Source organism: Delphinus delphis, chromosome 8 (genome assembly GCF_949987515.2).
Source record: "Delphinus delphis chromosome 8, mDelDel1.2, whole genome shotgun sequence".
Taxonomy (NCBI): domain Eukaryota; kingdom Metazoa; phylum Chordata; class Mammalia; order Artiodactyla; family Delphinidae; genus Delphinus; species Delphinus delphis.
Genome location: NC_082690.1, coordinates 67,294,920 through 67,315,028, shown reverse-complemented (window position 1 = coordinate 67,315,028; position 20,109 = coordinate 67,294,920). Strand labels below are relative to the sequence as shown.

Genomic DNA, 20,109 nt, shown 5'->3' with positions numbered 1-20,109 from the left:
AGTGCCGTGGGGCCTCATCCTCAATTCTGTCATCTCCTTGTGAGCACACCCTCTTCTTCTCAGCAAGTTTCTAAATAAGTGCCTGGCCGGGGGTGGGGGCTGTGCTTTCTATCCTGAGGCAAGGCCATTCTTCTGGCTGGTGCTGCCTTTCACAAAAGCAGAGCACAGGTTACAGCACATGGTTGACCTCGACATTCATGGTCTCCCTAATGATGGCCATGGGGGCATCTCTCCACCCTGTCCCCAGACTTCATGAGCAACTGGCTTGCTTTCACCTTAAAGGCACTGTGATGTGATTCCCGCAGTTGACCAGCTTTCCCTCTTTGTGTTGACCCCTAGGAAGCTCAGCCTACTCAGAAGCTGTCTAAGATCTGACAGCACACGTTTCTGTTCAGTAATGTTTTCCTATGACCTGAGCCCACTTTTCTGCCTTGGTTTTCCCTTTGTCACGATTTGTCTAATTATTTTGAATCTTCTCATTTGGAGCTTTTTTAGACGCCAGTCCAAATCCTTTGGTGACTTAAAAAGTGAATAGCTTTTCAGGCTATAGAGGGAGAAGGAAGGAAGAAATGAATCTCCAGAGACTGATTCAAGTAACCTCCCTGGATGTCCAACACCTGGGTTCCTGGGGGCTCTGAAAGCCCCGCATTTACCTGCGGGAAATCCCCGTGTCCAAACATAGAGGCAAGGTGAGCCGCCTTCTCCTTAATGTTCTTTTTGTGAAATTCTCTGTTGGCCAAATTCTGAGCCCTTTTCTGCAGCCAAGGTGAGAAAGGAGAAAGAAAAAAGAGATAGAGACAGACACTGTGAGGGGAGAGGCAGGGAGGCAGCCAGGTGGGCTTGTGGCCCTCAGCACACACGGCAGGATGGGAGACGGCACCCGCCCTGGACAGGAGGAGGGAGGGGAGGAAAGGAAGGCACCCTAGACACAGGCAGGGCAGAGACAGGGCAAAGAGCAAGGCTTTCACCTGGAGAACCTTTTCTTCCACTTCCTGCAGCCGCCGCAGCACCCCGGAGAGGGCCAGCGCTCCCTGGCAGGTGGCAGGCAGGCCGGCGGGATTTTCTGGCCCGCCCAGCTGCAGGTCAGACTTGGCTCGGGCTCTCCAGGGCCTGCTCGGGCACTCGCCGCCAGCAGACACTTGCTTTAGCTCTCGGAGCACATGCCCCGTGACAACCACCAAGGGAAACTGGGGGAGAAGGAAAATCAAGCTTCCTTCCCAACTGTGGCCCTCCCATGGATGCCCCGCCACTGTGAGGAATCCCCATGAGGACCAGGGACAAGGGCACGCCAGATGCCACCTTGAGTCAGATTCCAAACTAACCTTGGGTGTTGACTTTCCACCAACTGCATCAGTATCACCTGACATCCTCCTTAACAATACCGTCTTGTTATTAACAACACTCCAGACCCACTGAATCAGAGCCTGTACCACCCTGGTTCCCAAAGTCTGGGCCCAACCCCCAGATATTCAGGTTTAATTGGTCAGGGGGTGGGTACCAGAGATTGATTTTTTTTTTTTTTTTGCGGTATGCAGGCTTCTCACTGTTGTGGCCTCTCCCGTTGCGGAGCACGGGCTCCAGACGCACAGGCTCAGCGGCCATGGCTCAAGCGGCCCAGCCGCTCCGCGGCATGTGGGATCTTCCCGGACCGGGGCACGAACCCGTGTCCCCTGCATCGGCAGGCGGACTCTCAACCACTGTGCCACCAGGGAAGCCCGAGATTGCTATTTTTAATAAAGCTCTCTAGATGATTCTTACACACACAGACATAGAATCACTGCAATATGTCCACACTGACCTCCTTTGACCTCCACTCCCCGAGAAGCAATACCAAATTTCTAATGCTGACCGGGCACTTTTGAGTGCTGTGGTCAATAATAGTGATTCTATTCAAATTCCAAACCCAGAGATATTAGCTGGAAAAAGCCTCAGCCCATGGCTCCTGGCTGCCTCCCTGCCCACTGGGCAGGTCCTCATCTGCTCAGACACCAGGGGAGGTCTAACCACATCCCAGTCTTACCCCTTCAATGGCATGCGGCCAGCTGGCCACCTGAGCCCATTCCACCATCACTGTCACTTCTCCACTGATTTTAGAAATCACCCTACTCAAGAGGTCTGCAAATAAGCTAAGTGTCCCAGGGGCATCACACAAAATACCCTGTGTGTTGTGGTCTGTTTTTCCCCAAGCAAATAAAGCACCAAGAGCCTGGTAGTTGGTCAGTCGATACCCCTGACTGGCATGTATTTTAAGATGCTGCATACTTGGTTATTCCTACCTATAAGGGTGGTAACCTCAAGTTGTGTTTGCCTTCCCAGAGAATCTACAATCAGCCCTATGTGGGCTGTAGAGACAGCCACGGACCCCACCCCTCTGGATCAAAGTTCCCTCTGGTTTCACCAAGACAGCATCCACTGGAAGGAGCCCTACCTGCCTTTTCAGAGTTGGTGATGGGCTGGGTGTGGGCTCCTCTGGCTTGGGACGGCGAGAGTTAACAGGAGGGTCAGAGGAAGAGCGCAGTATGGGCTTACCTATCCCTGAGACACGGTGCTCCTGGGAGGAGGAAGGTGAGTCCGAAAAAGCAGCCGCAGGAAATAGGAAGGAAAAGGCGAGTCAGACAGACACTTGGAGGGAGGAGAGGAGAAGAGTCAGGGAGAGAGAGTTTGCAGATGCTGAGCGAGCCCTGGGCTGAGCTCTGACAAGCTGGGCCCAGCTAGGAAACTTGAACCCCGGCCCTCTGTCCGTGTGAACAGCAAGTCCCATGGTCCCCTTCTCTTGGACAATGTGTGAATCCCCAGGAGGCTGTGCTTTTGGCTCAGACCCGGGGCACTGGGCAGGCACATACCAGGCCAGGGTGGCAAGTCCCAAAGTCCTTCCTGCCCACTAGATGAAAGGGATGCTACAGTCCTTCTGAAGGAAGAAAGCCCTCATCAATACCTGGGGGCTGCAAGGGGCCAAGCCTCCAGGAGGGACAGTTGAGAAAATAACTCAGACAGTTACAAGTCTTAGGAACATGGCCCCCTTATAATAAAACCTGGCTTCCTGGGGAAGGTCGGTTTGTCCAGGAGGGGCATGGTCTACATCAAGACTAGGAAGATGTCTATAACTGCCTCTAAACAGAATTAACCAATTGTTTGTCTTTCTCCTGAGAGGAGCCTGATTCTGTCATGTGACAGATGTTCTCCAAAGAAAAACTGAACCCCTTGTCCCAAGCTTTTGTAATGTGACACTGGTGCCCCAAAGGAATTCGGGGGAGCAAATAAAACCATCCAAGTGCAGACTCCAAGTCAGAGTCCAAGAGAAGTCAGCCGGGTCTGCAGCCTGACCCACAGCATCCCACCTCCTTCAGCCTCACATGGACCCTGGTCAGACACAACAGCTCTGCCAGCCTGACCCAAGGGAACAAGGAGAGGGGGGCAGCAGGGGACACTCTCGAGGTTGGTCCCCATTCCTGTGGGCCCACATGGAGCTAAGACCTTGGTTCGGACAGGTGTTCTCACCACGGACTGGGCAATCAGCATCTCTAAAGCTCCCTCCAGCTGCACCATCTCAAAGATGGCTGCAAAACAAGTCATGGTTGCAAAGCAAAACAAAATCGGGGCAAGGATTTCTTCCCCAGTGCAGAATAGGCATCAGCAAACTACAGTCCTCGGGCCAAGTCCTGCCTGCTGCCTGTTTTGATAAATACGGTTTTATTGGCACACGGCCACGTGCATTTGTTTACAGATCGTCCATGGCTGCTTTCATGCTATCATGGCAGAATTGAGTCATTGCAAGAGACCGGATGGTCCCCAAAGTTTAAAATATTTGCTCTCCAGCCCCTTTTAGAAAAGTCTGACTCCAAATCTAGAAGAAGCTTGAGACTCCTTTTGAGCCAGGTCTGGCTGGCACACCTGAGATCCAGTGCTAGCCTGACATTGCTGCTGGCTTCTCAGAGGGTTCTGTTCACCAGGTAGGCGGGGTCAGTGAACATCTGACAGGACTCACCTGCCTCAGGAGTGAGGGGTTCCGAGAGTTCTCCTCGAACTTGGCCAGCAGCTGACTTGCCATGGACTTGACTTTGTTCTGATTTCCACCTTCTTTACAGCCCTCTTGATTGGAGCCCAAGCTCTGGCTAGGAAAGGCTGAAGGCTGCAAAAGCCAAATCAATGCATTGGTTGTTGGTTCTGGAACCCAGGTATCAAGGAGGGGGCCTGGGGGCTCAGGACAAGGACAGTTTCCTGAAGAAGGACACCCTCTGTGGTCTGAGGAAGTGAGGCAAAAGAGGAGGCAATGCCCACTCTGGAGACAATGCTCACAGGTGGGACGAGTCTTCTCAGATGGGCACAGCTAGGCTTGGGAGCCAGACACTTAGTGTTTGAATTCTGACTCTTTCACCCCCCAGCCCAGTGACCTTGGCAATTTATTTCTCTGAAGTTTCCTAATCTATAAAATGCGAGCAGTAACCCACCTTCACGTGACTGTTGAAAAAGTCAAATATAATAATGAAATGATGAGCGGAATAGTTTTCAAAATATATCATGTAGCTGACAAAGGGTGAAGAATTGGGGGGTGAAGGAAGCAAGAGGGGATGTCAGTGAGGCAAGGCACAGGCTCTGGGCTTCCCTTCTCTCCTCTGTGCCCCACTCCCAGTGGCAACGAGTCCTGCTCTGTTGTTGCTATCTTTAAAAAAAAACATTTAATTTTGAGATAATTTTAGATTGACAGAAAACTTACAAAGACAGCACAGATAGTTCCTGCGTACCGTAGACCCAGCTGCACCTAACGTTAACATCTGGAATAATTACGACACTGTTATCAAAACTAAGAAATTAATACCGGCACAATACCATTAACAGAACTATAGACTTGATTCAGATCGGGCCAGTTTCCCACTAATGTCCTTTTAGGTTCCAGGACATAATCCAGGATCCCACATTGCATTTAGTCATCATGCCTCCTCAGCCTCCTCCCATCTGTAATGGTTTCTCCACCTTTCTCTGTCTTTCATGACCTTGACAGTTCTGAAGGGGACTGGTCAGCTATTTTGTGCAAAGTCCCTCCATCTGGGTCGGGCTGATGTTTGCTCATGATTAGCCCAGAGTTAGGGATTTTGGAGAAGGATGTAACGGAGGTGAAGGGCCCTTCTCATTGCTTTGTTTCGGGACACGTGATATCGACACGACTTGTGACTGTTTAGATGTTGACCGTGACCAGTGGGTTATGCTGTTTTATGAAATGGAATTCTGTGTAAGATTTTCTTAGCTCATCTGCTCAAATAAAACTTTAAAAATGATGGGTGTCCGGTGAACGTCTGTTCCGCGGTACCATAGATCTGCTCCCATCAGCCTCAGAAATACAAATGGCATTGTCACTTCAAGAGGGTAGTCAGTTTTCCTGAGGAGACAATGAATTTCCCTCCCAGGAACAGATGTTCTCAAAACAAAGATATGTTCACTTAGAAGAAATTCATGGGAAGAGGCAAGCTGTAGTCAACTGTTTTTTGGGTTTTTTTTTAAGATTCTCTAAGAGTAGCAGCCCCACGGGAAACCTTGTATGCACAGCCACTCTGAAGAGTTGGACAAACACAAGCCAAAGAGTCACTCCCTACTTCAAAGTGGGAACTAACTCTGCATAGCAACCCAGGCTTGAGTGTGAATAGGGCAAGTTTGCTAGGCTGGTCACTGTTTGTACAGGCCAAAGTAGGCCAGGACAGTGGGTCGTGTAGAGCGGCCCTTTGCAGACATTCATGTGCATGTGAATCACTGGGGGGGGTCTCCTTCAAAACCAGATTTGGATTCAAGAGGTCTGGGGTAGGCCCTGAGAGTCCGCATTTCTAACCAGCTGCCAGGTGATACTGGTGCCCTTGTTCTTGGCCCACACTTTATGAGTAGCAAGAATTTAGAGAGCATCATTGCTTGGTTAAATCTGACTTAAGCAAAACAGCTGGCCCAGAAAAGAGCCATTTCAGAAGGGGCAGGTGCAACCAGATTTCTTCCCACACTCTAAATCTTGTGCTGCCAACAACAGAAACAGCACAAACACCCCCTCAAATAAGCCACAGATGAAAGGCAGGAGAAGACTTCCCCGCGGGGATAAAATGTATCCAAGGGAAGCTTCTTGGGAGGAGGCGGGAGCGAATCACAGGCACTTAAGGCAGAGCCAATACCCGTAACTGGGGAATGGGATGCTTCTCCAGCCCAGTTCATCAGCCACGGCTTCTTCCTCTCAACTGTCTCCCTGTTCACTGGCTTCTTGCTCATGCCAGAGCCAAGAGCAGCAGTGCTTCAACCATATAAGATAAAAGAAGTTTCTTTCTAAGTCCTATAAATGAAGTATGAATGCATCCTACAAATGATCCCCCTTGCTTCTATGTCATCATTTTGGTATCAGCCAGTAGGCTAGCTAAAGCTGATATCCTACAGTTCACAGACAGTATCTAAGCTTGCTTTTGTGGAATTAGAATGGCTTTTTGGAATGAGCTATATATCTCAGGTCTCTTTACAGAGCTGCCTGGGGAAGCAAGAACTGATACTCTTTTTCTGATCAATTTTTTAGTAGCAAGAGAGAGACTCATGCTTGGCTTTGATAAAGTAGCCTGAAACTTTCTTCTCTCACCAGAAGGTGGCATTTGTGGGCGCCGGGACATCTGCTTTACAGAAAACACAAAAGGTAGAAACTAGGACTGGGAGAAAAGTGGGACTGCTGGTGCCTCTTTACTACTTACTATTAATAGTGATTATATCTTGATTACCCTAGGTGCCAAAGACCATGATTGGCATGTTATACACGTCCTCTTACTTAATCTTTAAAAATTCTGCAAAATGTCATCCACTGCAAATGCATCATCTGTGTTTTACAGATATAAGCCACACCCTGGGAGGGTGACATAGCTAGTGACCAGACCCAACTTTTTCCCATCAAGCCAAGCTTGGAACCCAGTGGTTCATGAGAGAGGAAAGAAAGAAGGGCAGGGCGACTGCCACGGTCAGGTGGGCGGGCTGTGGCCACTGGCTGTCAGGAAACGGGCTTTGTGTAAACCGACACTGAGCACACGCACCTCGTCCAGGTTGTTGAAGCCTTTCCGCCTCCGCTTGCTCATGTCATTCTCTTCGGTTCGGCTGTCCACCTGTGATGGCCAAGAAAGCATGGTGAGCTCAGGGCTGTCAAGGGCTGCGATGCCAGCACTGGGGATCCAGCCCTGCCCGCCACAGCTGCCGGCCCAGGAAACAGATGGGCAGAAATTACCCTGCACCGTGACACACGCTTTCGGCTCTGTTCAGGCACAGAGGAGGGAGCCTTCCCCAACCTCGGGAGCCAGGGCTTCTGTCAGAAGGGGGTGGGAACACAGCCCCCAAAATCATGTCAAAACATTCCGAAGCACAAAGAATCCCTATGACATGGGCAGGGACTGTCTCCTTGTCAATGACCTTGGACTCAGAGTGGTCCCAGCTGGGCCTGCTGATGCTGCCCCGTGGAGATCACCTCCTACGAAGAGGTGCCACTGGCTCCCCTCACAGGCGGGGATTCTCGGGACTTAGATCAGCTGTCCAGGAATTTGATGGCAAATTACGCCTGCCATTAAGCCACCACTGCAGCTACTGGTAAATGACATTATGTTAACTTCAAAGTAGCATCAGATACGGCCTGAAAACTATGGTGACCATACAGCCCAGTTTGCCCAGGACAGTTTGATGTATTGCTTTTTCTCCCAGCATAATTATGAATAGTGCCCCCTTTCATTTTCAAAAATATCCTGGTTTAGACAACAAATTGCATGGTTGTCCCATTGATAACCCCTTACAGCCTACTTTCTTCTTCCAAAATCTGGACATTTAAATCCAGAGAACCCTGCCCTACCTAAGCCCATTGCATGACCCTTGCAAAGGCCACCCAAGGGCACACTTGTGGTCTGACTTATCTCCTCAAGGGAAGGAGGGGGACTGCACAGGTTGAGCTGATGCCACGAGCTGGGATGGGGCTGCAGGCTGGATTTAGTGGCTCGCCATGCACCCTGCTGGGTTACCCTCTCCTTGACACTGGGGTTAGACCTCGAGCTGGGACCTTCCCCAAACGGCCAGCCCACTGAGGACCATGGAGCCGTCCCCACCGACTATGCGTGTCCCTCCCTGGGGGAGCCTCCGACACCCTCAGCGGGGCCCTCCATAGCAGGGCCAGATTAAATCCCAGCCTTTGTTCCACACTGGATGCAGCCGAAAGGGCTGCTGGCTACCCTCTCCTCTCAAACCCAGGCATGCTGCCCAGTCAGCCCCACACATTCTCACCTTGCCCCATCACAGAGGATCCTTCACCTCCTGGTTGTTCTAAATCAACAGTAATGCTCAAAGTCCCCAGCACGCAGTCTAGTGTGTACTCAACTTACTTCCACAGGCAAGCACCTGCTCCCCGGCACTTACACTCCCCGTCACCCCGCCCCTCCTCCTATTTACCAGTACCTTAAAAAAATTTTAAGACAAAATTAACTACAGTTTAGTTACTGATATTTGTTCAAAAATGTGACCCTTCCCTTGCTCAGGCAGCATAAAACAACAGATCAAAGGGCCTCGCCTTCCCTTCAACATTTTCCTCAGCTTCTAATAAATCATTATTCTGTGAATGGAAATGATTTCAACCCAAATGTTTGGGCCAACACCAAGAGAAACAGATGACCTTATTTACCGCATCGGGTCCTAGAGGCCCAGGCTGTCTGGGTGCCTGGCTCCACGGCCTGTGAGCCCTGCACTGGCCCGGAGACGTGCCTGTGAAAGTACAGGGTTTCCTCCCAACAAGAACACTTCATGCATCGTCTTGTTCTTCTTGTTTCCACCTTAAATGAGGACTTGGCTTCTCCCTCAAAGAGCAACACATCTTACTCTCTTGCATTCAGCAGCCCTGGCTGTGACTGGTCCAGCTGAGCCTGCCTGGATCCAAACTCAGTACGTTAGCCGCAGGCTCACAGAAAACACTCCTGGGGGGAGGGTACCCAGCAGCAGCACCTAAGAAGACCCCCAAATCCTTGCGGGGAGGAGTGAAAGGAAGTGGGTGGGGCAACATCAGCTCCTCTGATTCAGCCAGACCCACGGGACAATAAAATGCAGTCTATGTGGTTAGCAACATACAAATCCACAGGGTCTCTGTTCTTCCTTATGGATTTATCACGGAAGCGCTGATTCTCAGATAAGAGCTAGGTTAAAACAAAAAGCTTGAGAAAACACAAATCTAGAGATTTATCTAATTTTTTTCTTATCTGTATATCACTATTGGGGAGCCAAAAATGCCTCCGTAATGCCCTCTCCTTGGTCTCTGCTTAGCACTGTAGAGAACTGGGGTAGAAGGGGGAAGAAAATACTTATTGTGCCCCAAGAGAGTATGAGAATAAACAAATAACTCACTTTCTTATTAATTTTTCCTGCCCTTTCACCCTAAGATACCTTCTTGTCATTATTTCCCAATGATTTGAAAGATTCTATATACCAAAAGGCATTCATTAAACTACTTGGTGTTCTCCATTAAAAAAAAAATCAAAGACATATGTCTACCAATCTCATCATTTATTTGATCAGCACAAGATAATCACGTTCCCATACTGCCTGACTTAAGGTGATTTTAGCTCCAACTTTATATTTAGTTAGCTGGTGGAGAAATTCAGATCCAGGTCATAGGAAGAGAGGTTGGCCATTGTAGGCAGTGTCCTGAGAGTATACTGGCCACCATGATATTTAGAAAGATGGTCAGTGACACTGGCAAGAGAGCTCTTCCCTTCAATGGCAGAGCAGTATGGAGCCATGGGTTCGAGTTCTGACATGAATTACTTCCCGGCTAAGTGACCTTAGGAAAAATCACCCAACTCTTCTGACTTTAGTTTCCTCACTTCTAAGCTACTATACTACCTAGCTCATAAGTAAGTTATTGTAAGGATGAACAAATTCATGTATATAAGACACTTCTTCTCCTCTGAAGTGCTATATAAGTGTTAGACATTTTAAGTTAGGTTAGTGCTATTCACAGAATTAGAAAGTCTGAATTCTAGCTCTGGCTTTGACATTGACCACCTATACGGCACTGCATTATAATCTCCCTAAGACCAAGTTTCCCCATCTCTTAAACTGGGATGAGAACATGTCCCATGCCTTCCTCAAAATGTAACAAGAGGAGCAAATGCGCTATGACACTGTAAAATGCTGGATCCATCATGGTTGCAGTATGGAAGCCAGTGGTCAACCCAACTAGTTTTACCGTTTTCAGAAAAAGAGCATCTTCATTTAGTCAGTATGGGATGGGGACCATCATTTACAGAGCCCCTTCCATGTGCCAGAGAAGGAGCTCAGACCTGCAGCTCACACTTGTTCAACGTTGTCTTCGCAGCAATGCAATGTTTATGTTATTACGATATTTTGCAGACAAGCTGAGGAACTTTGAGAGGTTTGAACACATGCTGAATCCCCACCAGACCCAAATACGTATTTGTCGTCTGGGCTTCAGCTTGCATCCCCATTCTATAAGTCAGCGCAGAATCCCAGGCTGCAGTTACACAGAGAACAGGAGAGCGATCACCCTCAGCAGCGACCTGCAGACCACAGGTGCCCAGGGTGGGATGGGGGTGGGCACGTTGCTTAAGCTCTGTGCTAACTGACCCGGGCAGCATCAGTACCTGGGATGACTCCCTAAGCCATCTTCAAGTCTCTGAAGACTCGTCCTGAGAAGTACGAGAACCCTAGTGGGAGTTTTGGCTGCTGGGTGGGTGGTTCTGTGAAAAGAGCTGGAGAAGGGGAGTGAGAGGAACTCAGGAAGTCACACTGGAAGGTCAGCTCCCTCCAGCAGAGAACTTGGCCCTCTTTGTTCACTGCTGTGCCCCCAGCACTGAGAACTCAGCATAATACGGGGACTCGGTAAATCTGTGTTGAATGATTGGGTGAATGGAGGAAGCACTTTCTTATGTAACTGCCCCTGGATCTTTGGAAAGTGTCTGTGCAGGAGGGTCAAGGAGAAGAGCTGGGAGGGGGACCCTCCAGCTCAGACCAGACACTGATCTGAGTCATGCTTTGTGAACCCCACTCCACCAGGGTCAGCGCTAGAGGAGGACCTGGGTCAGAATCAGCCAGCCGAGCAGGATAAATCCTGGGGCCACCCACCTGTCTTCTAGGATGGGCTTTCCAGGGACAAATGACAACTTCTGTGTTGTGTTGTCCCTCAAGGAATGGGCCCAGAATGGGGAAAAGAAAGATCAGACACCTCGACCCTTTATGTAATATAATATGTGTCATAACTGAAGTGGACATAAATCTAGGCATTACCCACGTGTGGTAAGATGAGGTGAGCACAGACAGGTTGTGTGTGTGTGTGTGTGTGTGTGTGTGTGTGTGTGTGTATGCACTCACATGCACACACAGGAGACAGAGACCACATATGTGTGATCAGATGTCACCTGTGAGCCTGGTGACAAGAGCTTTGGAGTCTCTAGGAACTGTCCCATGCTACAAGGCTTCTAGCTGCTGACTGGGACAGAGGCAGATCTGCAGCAGACCAAGGGCTTTTCTTTAAGAGGAAAACAGAATCCCTAAGCTCTTCTCCTCCTCCCCAGGCGTGGGCCATCCAGTCTTCAGAGATAACCAACCCCAGTAGGTTACCACTCACCAGAGGCACGACCCTCTTGGCGTGGAATGGGAAAGTCATTTTCTCTAAAATAAACAAGTTTCTGGATGGAGGAAGAGCCTTCAATTTTGCCCAAAGTTGTTCTCTTTTGCTGGAGTTTGGATGTTATCAGGAAAATAAGATTAGGGAGGAAAGAAGAATTTAACACCAACATCAAAAACCAGGAGGGAGAGAGACTGTAAGACTGGCTCAGGAGAGAAACAAGGAGCCCTCTTCAGATTAAGAGGCCACATGCGAACAAAGGTGGGCTGCTCAATCCCCGTATCAAGATGGTCCTCTGAAGTCAGTGAGGGGGAGGGAGGGGAATGGAGGGACGAGAGGAGGGGGCGAGGTCAAATACAGATGCACCGGTACATACAGATCGTGTGTCTGAGCTCTGGTGTACAAAGTCACGCACGCGCAGCCTAGCCTGCATCTCCAGTCCGTAGGGGCGCGTGAACCAGGGCAGTGAAAACTGCGTGTCTAATTGCATTGACATCTTCTTGTATAACTGCGGGGGAGCCCCGTGTACGTGTGCAGCTTTCAGTCTCCTGTGCAGACCTCCTCTGTGCGTGTCCAGGGGCAACCTGGAGTGGACTCAGGACTCTTTGGTCATGAGACATGTTAAGACCACAGAGCATTGCAAACAGATTTCTCCAGACCAAGAAAGGATCCAGATATAAGAAGACACATGATAGAAAGGGGAGAAGGTACTTTGCACGTGGTCGGACCATTGCACTGGCGTCGCGTGGTGGACAGTATATGCTGGGGTGTTTTAGTGCCAGGGCAGAATGTGACCCAGTGGCCCTGCAAACCCACCAACCCACCAGTGTGAGGAAAAAGGGTGGGACAACGAATGCCCACACCAGGCACTTACTTCAATGACCTAATCTCTCTACCCATCCGAGAAGCAGGGCAAACTTTAGACATTAACTGGGGCCACGGGAGGGAATCAGATCTGTGGATTTTAACCACTCTCAAGATGGGCAGCCAAGGAGCACACCCTGGAGGCGACGGGACGTGGGCCAAAGTCAGCCAGGGCTGGGCCGGGCAGAGCCCACGCAACCCCGCTGCATTTGCTAGCAGAGCCAGGACGAGGTGGCGTGCCGCTCCGGCGCCCTCAGAGGGCCTGGAGGGCCTGGCTGACGGCTGACTTTTGACCATTCCCACCTCCTGAGCCAGAGCTGGCCAGGCTGTTTCAATTCGGTCACTCTGTAAACAGAGGTGTGGTGAGTGAAAGGTTTAAACATGCCTCCCCAGTTCCCAGCTGTGGGCTAAGTGGTGGAAGGAAAGTGGGTGAACGGAGAAAAGTGATAAATGTTGGGCTCAGAGAGCTTCCAGAAAGGCTGCACTGGCTTGCCTGGGATGGAGTAGCCCAAAGCAGGGGTCCTCGGTCATCAGAGGAAAAGCAGCTGGGCTGAGGTGGGGCAAGCCGACGACTGGGCTCCGGAAGACAGCTTTCGCTCAGTGTGACCTACGGTGGGTCACGGCATCTCCCACAGAGGCTCTGAGTGGGGCAGCTCGGGGAGCAGAGGGGCACAGGGCAGTGGCGTGCAGCTCAGCCTTTCAGCTGCTCTGCTTACACCCGAGCTGACCCGCACACCCGCCCTCCCCAGCCCCCGAGCCTGTCCCTTCCTGGAGACAGGGCGTGTAGAACACTAAGTACCGAGTTCCTAGAGTCAGCACAACCGGTGCTGCCTTCCAGGGAGCACAGCCCTCAGGGGAAAAAGTGACCACTGATCACACAGCCCAGGGAAAGAAAGGAGGCCATGGGGCCCCAGCCCCACCCTGGGTGAAGGGGTTGGCAGGACAAGTCATGACTGGCCAGCGGTTAAGAGCCTGTGGCAACCCAGAGACACTGAGACGCACGCAGAGGCCTGCAGCCCTCTGCCGAGTCAGTGGAGGGAAGGCAAGCTCTGTGCGAGCCCCTGCAGCCTAACATCTCTGGGCCTCCACTTTTTATCTGTAAAATGAGCGCATCAAGCAAGGCAACTTGTATTACACCTTCCATGGAGATGTCGTCATTCCTATTACCCTGTAATTTCTCATTAGGCCTGTGGTTTCCAAACTGCGTCCCAAGGCACCCCGTGGCACCAGAGTGAACTCGGAGAGGAGCCGCAGGAGAGTTTAGATTTTCTAGGGAAGCACGGTGATGTCTGTCACACACCTTGCAAAATTCCCCTACCAAGTTATTTGGATATAACTACTTAACAAATGAAAATTTTAGGCATTTCTTTTGATCTGGGGGCAGTGCGAAAAAGAATTACTGAGACACTAAAGGTGCCATAAGTTGGGAAAATTTGGGCATCTCTTTATTAGGTTCTGAGCTCCTCAAAGGCAAGGTCCATATATTACTCACCTCTGTATATTTGCTCCCCTCATCAAAAACAAACAAAACACTCAGCCTTAAAGTTGGCATGAACAGGGCCCAGTAAACATTGTTGAATGAATGAATAAAAAAAATGAATGGAACAGAATATGCAAACGTAGCCTCATCATCCACTTCTGCTACTAAACGGCCATCGTGTTCTGGATCTAAATTGCTTAACGAAGTGAGATATCGTGTCCATCTCCCTGCTTAGGAGGCAGAGACAATCTGACTTACTTTTAAAAATACTCACCAGCATGTCCTCTTTGCTCTCTACCCTGCCCTTCCTATAACCACATTCAAGGCACTGAAGCTGGCTACATGGTGCAGGGGAACTTGACTGAGTTCTACTCATGTCTTCCTGAGCACTCGATCTGGGTAATTTATCAGCGTAAACAGACCCAGCACGTGGCATCTCCCTTCCCCTCACCCATCCACGTGTAAGAAGAAATTAAACAAACTCAGGCCGAAACTTACTCGTGGAGTTCTCTTCCTTGGAAACGTGAGGTTGAGATAGTTATGAGAAATGGATGATTTGGCCATGCCAAGGTCAGCATTCTCTCCGTAGTTTTTGCGCCAAGCATCTGTTAGGAAATAAAAGTAAGACTGAGATCCAGATCCTTCCACTGCTCCCCCACAGCTCACGGGGTGTCACTGAGACAAGGCCCCTCCAAAATAATTCCCTCACCCCCAACTGAAGCTGTCAGTGGCCTGCACAGAGGGCTGGTGCCACTCTGTCAGTGATCTCCCAGTGACAAGGGCAGATGCAGGCCAGCCCCATGTGGCACCTGCCACACAGGACCCACTTACATACATGGGTCTGGGTGTGTGGGGTCCACCCTAGTTTGGGCTCAAAGGCAAAGGGAGGGCAGGGGTCAGCCCCAGAACAGAGGACATCAGTGTGAAGAGCAGCCAGATGTGGGCACAGGGCAGAGACGGCTCAGGGGCTGGCAAAGCCTCATCCTGAAAGCAGGTCCTTACCCACGGGCCTCAGCGGGGTGCCCCGGAAGAGCTCATAGAACTTGGAGAGGTACATGACCATGCTGAGCTTGTCGGGCTGCGGGGCTGAGGCCATCTCTTTGCCCGTGGTCACTGGGGGGATGCCAAACTCACGCTCGGCCACGTCAAATGCCAGCTGGTTGTTCTCCACAGTGTCATCTTCATTCAAAGAGTCAAAGTTGCTGGAGAATCAGAACAAGGTGAAGTTTTCAGAGAGGATGCAGAGGGGTGAAGAGCTGAGCAAACTTAGCCATAAGGAGCACTGCAAGTGACAATGTCCTTGCTCCAATCCCTCCACCACTACCCCCCACCCCTCAGGGGGGCTCAGCCAGAAGACGCTAACCCTGTCCTCACTCAGGGTGGAACCAATCAGATCTGGGCCATGAAAATGTCATCTGCTACCTGGGATGAAAAAAATCAGAAAATAATTGGAAAATTTATGAACTACTCTACTTTTAAATAGTTCCCATTCGTTCTTTTCCTTTTAATTACAAAAGTGATATGGGCTTCTTGTAAATAAAAGAATCAAGTTATATAAAGTAAGAGGTGAGAGCCTCATCCCCTTCTCAAGGCAACCTCATTTCCTAAAGGTACCAGTTGATAAACTTTACTAGGTTTCCATCCAGCCTTCTGGATGGATTTGCTCCTGGGTGTGAGGTTACACTGCAGTTGATTTAAACACAGCATAATAGATGTATTGTGCTTTCAACATCACAAAGCATTTCCACGAACAGAATCCAATCTTCCTAATGACCCTGCCATTATTCCTGATTTATAGATGAAGACGGCAAACTCAGAGAAGATGAGGGGCTTGCCCAACAGTATACAGCTAACGGATCTGGGTCACAAATCTAATTCTTTTGGCTGTAAAACCCTCAAGCTGGTCCCCAGAATTAGATCTCGCCCATAAGTCCTCTCTTGAGGGTAGGGCTCCAAGGTGTGAACACTCAAATTTCCCAAATGAAAGGGGTTTGGGGTATGAGTGCAATCGATCACCGAGCCTGAGTCACTCTGCTCCTTACATAGAAGGAACGCAGATCCAACAAGTTGCTGGCAGAATAATCAGTGCAAAGGAAAAAGAACAAGCCGAAGAAAAAACACAAATTCAAAGTATGCAAAGAGAAATGCTGATCTACGTGCTGAAGATTCTGTATCTAGAACAGCCCTGGTCTCCCTTGTCTCCAGGGTCCCCTTGGGCCATGAGGGGCTCGCCAGGTCCAGCTGGGCCCCAAACTCACATCAGCTCAGGCCGGAAGCGGTGGATGACGGCACACAGGGCCAGGCCACTCCGCCAGGACGTGGTCAGGTCCGTGACGTTAACATGCTGGTAGCCCTTGGTCTGCTGCTGGCACCAGGTTAAGAGCTTGCTGGGCCGGATGTCTGACTCTGCAGCAAGAGGAGATGGACAGTGGTGAAGCGCTCTACGGAAATATCAGCAGCTCCCCTGGGGACCCGCTCTGTCGGCCACCACGGGTGGGGACCAGGAGGAACAGCACTGAGGCAGGGGCTGTGGGCACAGCTGCAGCCCCATGAGGGGGTCCTGTCGAGAGCACGCAGGAGGGCAGGATGTTGGGACAGGAAGCATGCTCTCCTGCAGGAAAGAGTTCCTGAGACGCCTCTGGCCAGGTCCTGGTTAGAGGCTAGGAACAAAGAGGTGAGGGTGACATGGACTCTGCCAACAACATGCTTATCTTGTGGGGAAGACAGACACAGAAGTGGGTGACAATAACAGAGAAACCCAATGCCAGGGGAGCACATGAGTGGGTTTGCCAGAGGCTACCAGGGCAGGGGAACTCGCCAAAGAAAGGGTCATGGAGGAGGTGCATTTGACTGCTTCTAGAAGAGTGTCTAGGACAGAAGGAGATCTCCAGGAAAACAGAAAGGACTGTGCCGTGGCAAAGAATCTAGAGAAACCTGCCATGTTATGTGACATGGTTTATTAAAGGCCGGCAGCAGCAGGGCGTGTGGGTGTGGAAGGCAGGGAGGGGTGGCTGGTGAGGCTGAGTTTGCCCGATGGCGGGCAGGATGCAAGGTCTGGGCAGGCAGTGGAAGCCAGGTGTGTCTTTAAGCAGGGTGGTGACCTGAGCACAGCCGGGTGGACGCTGGGAAGCTGGTCACTTAATCACCCCTTCCCTCCACACTGAGCACCAGCCTTGTGCACAGCACTGTGCCAGGCCCTGGAAGCCCAGGAAGAGTGAAGCACATGGAGAGACAAGACTCCTCATACTGGAAACAACAGGAGAAGAAAAGCAAGTCCCAGGGAAGTCAGTCCGGTTCACTTTAATGTGTCAAGCGCTCGCCTCTAACCCACTCAGTGATCCTATGGTTGGTATTGTCCTTGTCCCGGTTTTACAGATGAGGAAACTGAAGTGCAGAGAGCAGAGGCCCCTGGCCAAGGTCATGCAGGTCACTGGATCAGAGCCAGGCTGGCTGCAGGGCCTGTGCCCCAGTGGCCACCCAGCAGGCCTCCTCCCTGCAAAGCTGGGGTCCCAGGAGGGCCACTTACCCCGCCTGGAGAGGCCGACGGATCTCCTCACTGAGCCCAGCCTCTCAAGAGGGCACTGGTGCAACTCTTTAGTGATGTACAATTGCTTCACCTAGGAGCGAGAGAGGACACACAGCTGTCTGCTAGTTTTCCCCCAAACCCTAGTCGTTGCAGGGCCGCTGAACCCACCCCACCCTCTCATCGACAATGGCTGCCCTTTTCCTCTCTCGCCGAAGGACATGACCTTCAGCAAGGGAACCAGCAACTTGAGACAGAGCTGTGGATCTGTCATCCACCCAAACGTGGGGGAACTCAAGTGTGAATATATGTAATTGGCTGATTTTTAAAATTCACACCATTCTTTGTGCTATTGACTGAAGAGGTCAGAGCTTGTATGACTCTTAAGTCGATGGGAGAAAAAATAGACTCTAGGACCTCGGATGGAAAGAACTTGATATTTGATCAAGTAGATTATTTGAGAGAGGTATGCTCAGCAATGCATATGCTCAGTGACAAATAAACATACGTAAATACAGGTACATATGTGGACACACACTTACATGTGTTCTAGTTCTCTCCTGTTGGCTAGAGAGGTGCTGACTCTACTTTACTCTGTGGCTTTCCCAGAGAGAGGAACTGGCCTCACCTTTGGGCCAAGAGGCAATGGGTCCCAAAGATGTGCCAAGATTTTAGGTGACCCCCCACTTCTCACCGCTCAGTGCCTGGTGACCCACACAGGACTCCAGGCAAGGCCTTACCTGATGGGGTCTGACGCAGTTTGAGTTGAGGTTTGGGTACCGCGTCCCCGGGTCCAACGTGTACTGCTCAAAGTTCTTGTTGATGTTCTCTGGGGTCGTTTGAGGTAACAGCCGGTAAAGACTTTCTCTGGAGGAAGGCAGAGCAGAGAGGTCAAGGATTGCTCTTGCAGCCTCCGGTCTTCTCTCCACTCCTCCCCTCCACCCACCTTCCCCTGCTCCCAAGAGCTTCTTAGATCTGTGTTTGCATAACCCTTCCCAGCAATGCCTGGCCCTCCTGGTTCTCGAGATCTGCAAAGCGGGGGAGGGTCAACACGGTCAAGGGGAAGCAGGAGGGACCCTGGGAGATGGTGAGGCTGGCCTCCTCCCCAGGGCAGAGGGCAGGGACTCAGAGCTGGCAGCCCAGAGACCTGCGGTTTTGCTATAACTGCCACTCAGCCACCCTGCCTCCTGTGGCTGGTCCCCCATAACCACAGGTCTCCACACCCAAGACCAGCAGAGGCCCGTCCGCACCCGCCAGCCCTGACTTATCCTGGTCCACCAGCTGTCACAGCCACGTGGCCAGCAGCAGGAGTCTGGGAGGAAGCCCAGGATCTCAGCAGCAGAAGAGGCCTGGGAGGTGAGAGCACCCAGCCCCCAACAGAGTGGGACTCAGTGCTGCAATGGAAGCTCCCCCTAAACCTCTTCTGGTTCCTCAGTGTCCGAGCAGTGCCAAGAACCCCAACTTCAGGGCCGCCCTGAAGATTTCTCTTTGGCATCCAGGGCTTAAGGGCCTGGCCCCCACGGAAAGTCACTGGGGGAGGGAGATCATGACAGAGAACGCTTCCTTGGGGACTCCAATGATGAAATCAGGCCACATGTGGGAAGGCAGATGAGAGGGGGCAGAGGCTCCAGGTTCATCCAGCCTCACTCCCTCTCCTGCCTGAGTTTTGACCCGGCCCTGCCTCCAGCTGAGGGGCCTGCTGTTAATACTCACCTTTCAGCCAGCAGCTCCAGGGGAGGAGTTCCCTGGTCCCAGCTCTTCACCATCCACGCCGTGTCAAAGGCTGCCAGGAAGCCGCGGGCACAGCCGGTGCCCATCGGCCAGAACGGCTGCAAAGGACACATGCAAAGTTCTAGTTGATTCCAGTGATCCCCAGAATGCCATCCCATTCTATCCAGCACTTGGTGTTTGCCAGGCCTGTGCGAGGCACTGGGGGGACAGAGAGGTGACAGGCAGTCCACTGGGACTCACCACAAACACCAATAGCTGTAGCACAAAGTCATATGCAAGGGTGCTATGACACGGGAACAGCAAAATTGCTTTGGGGGCTCAAAAAGGCAGAGGCAAAACCACCCTGAGGGAGGGAGATAGAAATCAAGGAATGCTTCAGGGAAGAGTTGCATTCGTGCTGATTTTAAAGTATGAATAAGATTCTGATCTTGATCCGTTCAGAACAGGGTTGGCGAAGACTTGGTGGTGGGAAAATGACGGAGCCGGATGGAAAAACAGCCCGTCTGGTTTGGGTGCAGCAGAGAGCACGGGTGGGAAGTACCGGGAGAGAGAAAGCTGGGAGGGAGGATTGGGACAGAAGCAGGGGAGGAGCTGAGTGCTCAAGCAAGGAGCTTAGGTTAGAGTCCGCACGCAGTGGTGAGCAAGCATCGATTCACCAAGCTAAGTTCCAACTAAACTGTTCCACGTGCACCCAAAGCGTGGTTTGAAATTTGATGCTAACTTCGGATAAATACATCAACATTTTTTGGTCAGTGCTTACATTAAGATAAAAATTTACCCTTTCTGAAATCATTCATTTAATGTAAGAATCCTAGCATCTGCACATTTTCTGGGAAGAATTTTGAGCAGGGAGGCCATGGACTTTGGGGCCCACACTCCTTTCTTGCTCCTATTCGAACT

At 51.0% G+C, this 20,109-nt stretch overlaps 1 protein-coding gene across 2 annotated transcripts in view; it reads right to left on the bottom strand.

Moving 5' to 3' along the window:
• MICAL2 (microtubule associated monooxygenase, calponin and LIM domain containing 2) overlaps nucleotides 1-20,109 on the bottom strand; it is a 222,435-nt gene that overhangs the window by 96,665 nt on the left and 105,661 nt on the right. For both annotated transcript variants that reach the window (XM_060018505.1, XM_060018504.1), the window contains exons 10-20: nucleotides 19,192-19,307; nucleotides 18,219-18,345; nucleotides 17,482-17,572; nucleotides 16,214-16,361; nucleotides 14,958-15,157; nucleotides 14,454-14,560; nucleotides 7,038-7,106; nucleotides 3,986-4,129; nucleotides 2,429-2,551; nucleotides 969-1,187; nucleotides 654-755 (exon numbers count right to left, since the gene is read on the bottom strand). In XM_060018505.1, the coding sequence (XP_059874488.1) occupies nucleotides 654-755; nucleotides 969-1,187; nucleotides 2,429-2,551; nucleotides 3,986-4,129; nucleotides 7,038-7,106; nucleotides 14,454-14,560; nucleotides 14,958-15,157; nucleotides 16,214-16,361; nucleotides 17,482-17,572; nucleotides 18,219-18,345; nucleotides 19,192-19,307 (1,446 nt within the window). The remainder of the gene's footprint in view (nucleotides 1-653; nucleotides 756-968; nucleotides 1,188-2,428; nucleotides 2,552-3,985; nucleotides 4,130-7,037; nucleotides 7,107-14,453; nucleotides 14,561-14,957; nucleotides 15,158-16,213; nucleotides 16,362-17,481; nucleotides 17,573-18,218; nucleotides 18,346-19,191; nucleotides 19,308-20,109) is intronic.